The sequence below is a fragment of the Octopus bimaculoides genome, chromosome 3 (assembly GCF_001194135.2).
Source record: "Octopus bimaculoides isolate UCB-OBI-ISO-001 chromosome 3, ASM119413v2, whole genome shotgun sequence".
Classification (NCBI taxonomy): Eukaryota; Metazoa; Mollusca; class Cephalopoda; order Octopoda; family Octopodidae; genus Octopus; species Octopus bimaculoides.
In genome coordinates, this window is record NC_068983.1 from 33,209,383 (window position 1) to 33,217,481 (window position 8,099).

At 35.4% G+C, this 8,099-nt stretch overlaps 1 protein-coding gene across 2 annotated transcripts in view; it reads right to left on the reverse strand.

Annotated features, from left to right (window-relative positions):
• LOC106875092 (WD repeat-containing protein 93) overlaps window positions 1-8,099 on the reverse strand; it is a 104,255-nt gene that overhangs the window by 42,089 nt on the left and 54,067 nt on the right. For both annotated transcript variants that reach the window (XM_014923071.2, XM_014923069.2), the window contains exons 11-13: window positions 6,651-6,846; window positions 2,866-2,926; window positions 1,050-1,245 (exon numbers count right to left, since the gene is read on the reverse strand). In XM_014923071.2, coding sequence (XP_014778557.1) covers window positions 1,050-1,245; window positions 2,866-2,926; window positions 6,651-6,846 — 453 coding nt within the window. The remainder of the gene's footprint in view (window positions 1-1,049; window positions 1,246-2,865; window positions 2,927-6,650; window positions 6,847-8,099) is intronic.

The following is an 8,099-nucleotide window of genomic DNA, read 5'->3' on the forward strand; positions in this document are numbered from 1 at the left end:
GATTTTCGACTTCAGGTCAGAAGGATGCCAAGAAGTAAACCAATCTAGAAAAGAAGGATTTGGAAGCTTAAAAACCCTTTATATGGTCAGAAATTTAGTGGTAGGGCATCCAGACATAGAAAACCATGCCAAGTCAGACAGGAGTCTGGTGCAGCCTTCCAGCGTGCCAGCCCAGTCAAACCATCCAACCCATGCCAGCATGGACAACAGACATTAAATGATGATGATGATGCTGATGATGATGATGATGACGGCAATATATGCATATATAAAGGGTGGTGAGCTGGCAGAAACGTTAGCACGCCGGGCAAAATGCTTAGTGGTATTTTGTCTGCTGTTACATTCTGAGTTCAAACTATGCCAAGGTCAACTTTGCCTTTCATCCTTTCGGGGTCAATTAATTAAGTACAAGTTATACACTGGGGTCGATGTAATTGACTTAATCCCTTTGTCTGTGCTTGTTTGTCTCCTCTGTGTTTAACCCCCTGTGGAAAATAAGGAAATAGAGAGTATATATGTATATCAGGCATCTGCTCGGTTTGTGTATGAAATTCCCTTACAATATATTGGTCAGCACAAGTTTGTAGTTGAAAATACTTACCCAGTGGGATTGAACCAGAACTGAGTGGTTGCAAAATAGATTTCTTAACCATACAACCAGGTCTACATCATGATAGTCATAGCAGAGATGCCTTTAGTTATAAAAGATAAAGATCCCCTTCCAGCATGAAAAACCATGGGATTGCACCTAGAAAGTTCCCCTCTGAGGTACAAGGTTGTTTGTGGAAGACTGTTAGTCACCCATGCATACCAGCCTCCCCTCTCCATACCACCGGTATTGTCCAAGGGAAAAGCAAAAGCTGATACAGCTTGGCACCAAAAACATCACAACTCATTTCTGCAGCTGAGTGAATGGAATTAAAATGTTTTGCACAAGAACACAACACACTGCTTGGTCTGGGTATAGAACTCACAGCCTTGCAGTTGTAAGCCTGATAAACAAACAACAACATTATAGAATATGGTACTAAATAACATAACATGCATACCATTAACATAAACGCACGTGGCCTCGGATAACACAGCATCTTCTTGTGAAGGATCTGGTTTTATTTGAACTGAAGCAATAACAGGATCCCATATTGGCAGAGGTTTATAAGTAGGTGGCAACTCCAGTTCACAGAGAGTTTGGCCACTGATAACCTCAGTCAGCAGAATCACACCATTATTGAATGTCATCAGAATCTGCAAAATGAGATGTGAGAAAAACAAAAAACAAAAAATAATTAAATTACTACAAAATAAACAACCAGGTTTTCTCTTTGAGAGTAAAGAAGGAATTATAATCAACAAAATCATATCATTTATTATTATTTTTGTAATTGCTAACTCCATTTCATTGAATAGCAGCTATTTGGTGAAATGAGAATGATTTTTACAACCATCTCAACCCCATTTCCTCTACTAAAACAGGGTTTAGTTTTTCAGGCCCCATGACACTTTATTCATCTTGGCTCCCTTTCTGAGGCATTATTTCATGGGAAGAGTCCTTCCTATTGCCAACCCTTTTAGTCAGCTCAAACAGCATACAGGAATAATGTGTAACTTTTTAAAAACCAGGATACATAGCAAAAATGCTTCTTCAAAACAAAACACAAACCCATCACTTAGCCTAAAAGAATGAGAAATATCTTTGTGCTTTATTTTTGAAAATTTAACCTAAAATATTTGAAGTTCCTTTTTAGGTATATTAACACTTCACTTTTTCTGCTTGTTTATTGAATAGATACTTACTGATGAAGACAATATCATAAATACCTTCTAAGCCTTAGAAAAGACCCCTAAGAGTCAGATGTAACTCTATTTTCATATGAAATGAACAAGAAATAAGTCTCTCTCAGAATGCAGTTGACATTCTAAGATAATTTCTTTTTTTTTTTTTTTTCATTCATAAATTAGCTAGATGATGAGGGAAGGTGCCCATAGATTTTGCTGATCCTTCCAGTCAGGTCATATCGATGCAGTTGATATCCAGTTTCATTACTGACAGGCTATCATCTGCAGAAAAGCATGGTTGGATGGGATGGGGTAAATTCCAGAAGAAGACTGTTCTGGAAAGGGAGAAAGGTTAAATTTTAGGCAGGGAATCCAAGAGGTGATATGCACTATGAATGTTGAGTGAAGATAGCAGAGAAGAAAAGTTAGAGATAAATTGCCAATCAGCCAGATAGTCTTTTATTAAATACAGTCTAAGCTACTTATATATGTAATAAGAGTGTTGTCTCATAAGTGTGAACAATATTCCGAATATTGGATTTACTTGAGCTTTGTAGAGGCTCGGCAGCTGATCAAGGCTAAAGTGTTTAACTTAGCTTCTGATGTTAATATTAAAAATATTGCTTTTGCTGGGGATTTGAAGAATTATAGATCACAAGTGAATAACAGGATGATAAAGCTCCTGCATATGTGACTCTACTGAAGCTATATTGGTGGTCAGTAGAAGAAACTCAAATTGATAAAGAAAGTTATTTTTGCAATTGTTTCCACCACCTCTGAGATCTTAGAAGTAAGAGCAATTGATTAGTAGCTCAGAGTGGTTTACCTTTTAGGAATGGGACACACTGTAATATATTTCCATAGACTAACATAAGATTGAATAGTTTGGTGATGATGGGAACAATGTTGAGAGCAATGCAAGATACACTCTTGGTAGTGAACAGAAACTTTGAAATGAAAGGGAGGAAATGTAATTTTCATTTATGAATAATTAGGGTAAACTGAGACAAATGAAATGTTAAAAACAAATACAGATAGAAGAAAATAAATCTTAATAAAGGGTTTAATATAAAAAAAAATTTACTGTACCAGGTTATTTTTTCCAGAAATAGGCACAACCTTATTAAGAGCTGCTTCTGCAAACCTCGATCTGCGAATATTAACAAAATAAAAAATATAAAAAAAACCCTTTCAATTAAAGGAAGTTTAGCATTAATTTAATACCAACACATTGATAGTATTGATTTCTTATATTTGTTGATGATTACAACATTGTTGAAGAGTGAAAACAGCTGACTGAACTGATCCCTCAATATGAGACAAGCATGGCTTTATTTCACTGACCACTACTTCTCAAATTTATAGGAATGGAAGGCTAAGTTAAAACCAGAATGTAGTGGGATGGAATTAAATAGAGCAAAGTATTTAATTACCATTCTTCTAACCTTCCACCTTATAATGTTGAAAATTAATTAATGTTATAATCAATGATCAAATGACGATGATTATACAATTGAAGTCGCCATCATGAAAAGAAACTACAAAGTTTTCATTTCACTGATTTAGAATATTTATTACTAAATCTCATATAATGGTAACGATGATTCAGATGATGGTGCCAATGAAGATGAATCCCATAACCTATTGAGTCACAGGTGAACTATTAAAAAACCCATCTAGCAGATCTAAGGGACAAGTCAACTTTACAGAGTTCATCCTTCTTCATAGTGTACTCTTAAAATTAAACAGACACCCTACTGTAATACAATGAAACCTTTATTAAATGTATAGTATAACTGCTGCATCTAACTTGAATTTTTTTCTGCTCTGTGGTACCTATTTACAGCTAGACAGACAGCCATTTTAGGTTTCAGTGTCTTGGCAATTAACAAACTGGAATAATGGTGAAAGGGTATCAGCTCTCTGTTTTTCAGCTAGACGTTCATTACTTTATTGATATATTACTACTTTTGTCATGTATCTCCCTTGAGATAATATACTTGCAATGTTTAATATAGTGAAACAATTATCAGGAGTCACTTTTAGATCTAAGCAAACAGAGCAGCAGAAATATTTTCTCTTATCTATTAGACAGCAAAATTAAAAGTTCTCTTTTGAGTAAGGTCCTTGAAACTATGATTCACTTTCACTCTTTTGTTTTCAAAAACTTTCAAAATCAGAATGCCGACCATTAAGTGTTTATGATGCCATAAAAACTATGCAAGTTTATTCAGCTGTTCTATTCTACATTTATAAATTTCAATATATTCATACATCATTGCAACTTCGCTAGCACTAATTTCCAGAAAGTAATATTGGTACTTATGTTTTGCTTTTCTTAAAGAGATTATCTCATGCTTATGTTAGTATAAAAAAGAGTAAAATTATCCCCTTAGGACATAGGGATTTGGGGTGGACTTGTACATCCATGTATTTCAGATAACATTTCCAGAAAGCCTGGTAGCTATTTCAGACAACCAAGTGAACTGAAATACATAGACTCAGTTGTGAAGCAATTATTACAAGACACTAAAATTCCAATGTGTTGTGTTTATATAAGAGCTGAATTTTGAACACAACTATGTAAGCTAATGCATCCCTTATTAGTTATCAAATGCTCTTATTGCAACTATGACAAGTGAAGTGTTTCCCTCTCTATGGTTCCCATTTACATATTTGTGCATTGATTGAGACTCTTACTCAAAGCAATGTTTGCTGATGACTATTCTCTTTTGGTATATTCCAAGAATGATCATCAAGTAATTCTCAATGGATTTACAAAAGCCTGTGAACTCTTCAGACTTACAAATCGTCATCATTGTCATTGTCATTATTATTATTATTATTTAGTGTTTGTATTCCATGCTGGTATGTGTTGGATGATTTGACAGGATTCAACTATCAAGAGGACCACATAAGGCTCCAATGTCTGTTTTGGTAAGGTTTCTATGGTGGCTGGATGCCTTTTCAAATACTAATTAGTTTCTGCAAAACCAAGGTCCTCTACCAGCATACGTCAGGATCAACACCTTATATTCCCATTATTTTCACAAAAAGGACCAACTGAAGGTCAACAATTGTTTTAAGTAACTCAGAACCATTGGCTCTTTCAGATGATGACTGTCTTTTGATGGTTCTCCTGACAAGAAGATAACTGCATGCATCTACAAAACTAACCAGTTGCTGTGTCTGTTTACGTGTTGAGCCACAAAAATGCCCAACGAAAATCAGTGTCGTAAGTAGCTGTAATCACATGCTTCCTCTATGGATATAAAACATGGAACAGGGACACTTGACTGAAAACATTTCTACAATCATTTACAGGCTTTAAGTAACAGAATTAGGCAACAAACTTGGAAGTGTTGGACAGAGCAGGTTTGATCAGTGTTGAGACAATGTTGTTGAAAACTCAGCTATGTTGGACTAGACACATTATCTACTCTGATAGGTCTCATCTATCTCAACAAGTACTTCACAAAGCATTTTCCAATGAAGGTCTACTTAGCCAAAATAGAAATATAAAGACAATATTAAGTACAAGAGAGATAGAACTCCGTACAGAGTTTAGAGTTAATTGGTGTACTATCTTATGAGGAAAATCCAACTGAGAGAATCATGAGCGCTAGAGAGTGCAGGTTGGCTTCTTAATATTGATCAGCTATGACTGTTACATCTCTTTATTCACAGCAATGCCTTCAGTTATGCACCTCAAGAATTGGGTTTGCCAACCACATTTGGTTTCACAAAAAATGATTGCAATTAAATGATTTCATGAGATAATGATGGTCAGTGAATTGAAAGAGATATTGCAATATATTAGTCAGGTGATAAAAAAAAAAACCAAATATTTATTTAACATGTGACATGCCAATGTAATTAATAGCTTGACAGCTTGCCATTAGAAGACTAGATCAGCAATTGGTTGACCCTTAACATTAAGGGAGTATGATGACAGATTGCGAAATTCATTCCCTTAACAAAGGTATTATTAACAAGAATGAAGCTTGGTCCATAGACTTTGTTCAATTGAAGAACATTCACTATATTAGTGTAACTTGTCTTTTGCCAGAAACAAACAGCAAGGCACTGGCAAATAATAAATATAGATAAATGGATGATAGCCCTTCATCCATTTATCTATGATGCAGATGTTCTCTTGACTATTGCTGTTAATGATTAGATAAAGACAACCTTGAAGAAAAAAAGCAGTGAAAAAATGAATGCATGAACATATAATTAATCAACCAATGAAAATAAACAGGTGAAGGAATGGCTGTGTGGTTAAGAAGCTCACTTTGCAACCACATGGATTTGAGATCAGTCCCACAGCATGGCACCTTAGACAAGTGTGAATTTGGACGATGGAAACTGTGTAGAAGTCCATTATCATCATCAAAACATCTCTTTTCTATGCTGACCTGGGCTGGACAGTTTGATAGGAGCTGGTGAGCCAAGGTACTGTGTCAAATTCTACTATTTTCTTTGGCATAATTTCTATGTCTGGTTGCCCTTCCTATTGCCAACCACTCTACAGAGAGTACTGGGTACTTGTTTTTATAACACCAGCAAGGTCACCAAATAACTTTCAAAACAAGACCCCTCAAGTAAGTGGCGAGTAGTAATGAGGGAAGTGTGCCAGGTGGTGAGGGGTTAAAGTACAACAGAGAGACAGAACCAGTGCATGTGTGTATGTGTGTGTATCATTGTGTTTGTGTATGTCCCCCCCACACCATAGCACAAGAACCCAACTTAAAGAAATAAATACCAGGGTTGATTTGTTCATCTAAACCCTTCAAGGTAGAGCTACAGTATGGCCACAGCCTAATCAGTGAAATGAGTAAGAAAAGCTGAAAGACAAAAGGTAAACAACTCACGCAGGTAGCAATGTTGTCATGGAGTAGGAACCATCAGTAAAAGTGATGTATTGTACCAGGCCACTGTTTAAAATCGCAATAAGGTGGCAGCTGATTGAATAAGGCTGTTGGTTGTTTGGGGGAGTATTTATTGAAAGGAAGTATAAATCTTTAAAACATCCTTCTTTACTAAGATCAAAAACACCAGATAATATACCTGCAAAAGAGAACATATAGTCTACATCTGTAAGATGCATTATTACTCTCCTATTTATAATTCTCTAAAGACTGCTTTGATAGGACCTCAATTACTAACACCTATAAAACTGGAAATATCTGGGGCTGAACATAATGCTAATCAAGACATGGTCATGGTCTGATAAGATATGTGCATATGCATAATTATATACACGCACACACACACACACATACACACACACGCACACATGTGCACACACACACATACACACACTCACATATATGGCAGACTGTGACTGTGTGGTAAGAAGTTTGCTTCCCAACCACATGGTTCTGGGTTCAGTTTCACTGTGCAATACTTTGGGCAGGTGTTTTCTATTACAGCCTTGGGTCAACCAAAGCCCTGTGAGTGGATTCGGTAGATGGAAGCTGAAACAAGCCTGTCATATGTATGTATGTGTGTGTGCATGTGTGTGTGTGCCTGGTGTTGGTGTGTTCACATACCTGTAACTTAGGAGTGTGGCCATAGATAAGTACCAGGTTTAAAAAAAAACTAAGTACTGAGGTCAATTCATTTGACTAAAAGTTTTCAAGGCAATGATCCAGCATGGAAAGCAGTGTTAACCCTTTATCATCCACATTATTCTATCAAAAGTAATGCTTTTTTATTCACATTGTTTTGAATTAACCATGAATTATCTTCTAGCAATGAGATTTTAATAAGGAGGCTATTAAGTATTAGAATGATATTGTAAGGCTGGTGTGTGAAGCCAGTTTGGACATAAAGCAAGCAGAATATTTTGGTTGAATATGGCTGGTTTAAGTACTGAAGGGTTTAAATGATGAAGGAAAACATAGAGACACAAGGCTGGCAATTTTGAATGGAGATGGATTCCAATCTCCAATACTTGAGTGGTATTTTATTTTATGAATCCCCAAAAAGATTACAGAACTATTGAGTATGACAAGTGCCGGAAGAAATACCACAAAGTATTTTTTCCGTTTGTTTTCTGATACTCTCATGATTCTACCATTGTACTACCATTATTCATAATTAACTAAAGAAGAAATAATAATTAAACTAATGACAATCTGAATTGATGAATAAAAGTTGTTAATACAATTTGTAAAACTGACAACATTTATTTAACACATGGTAGTTCTTAGTAAAAGGAATCACTAATATTGAAGTGGTAAGTTAATGGGCCTTAAACTTAATAAACAAATAACTATTAAATATTGAATATACATATATATATATATATATATATA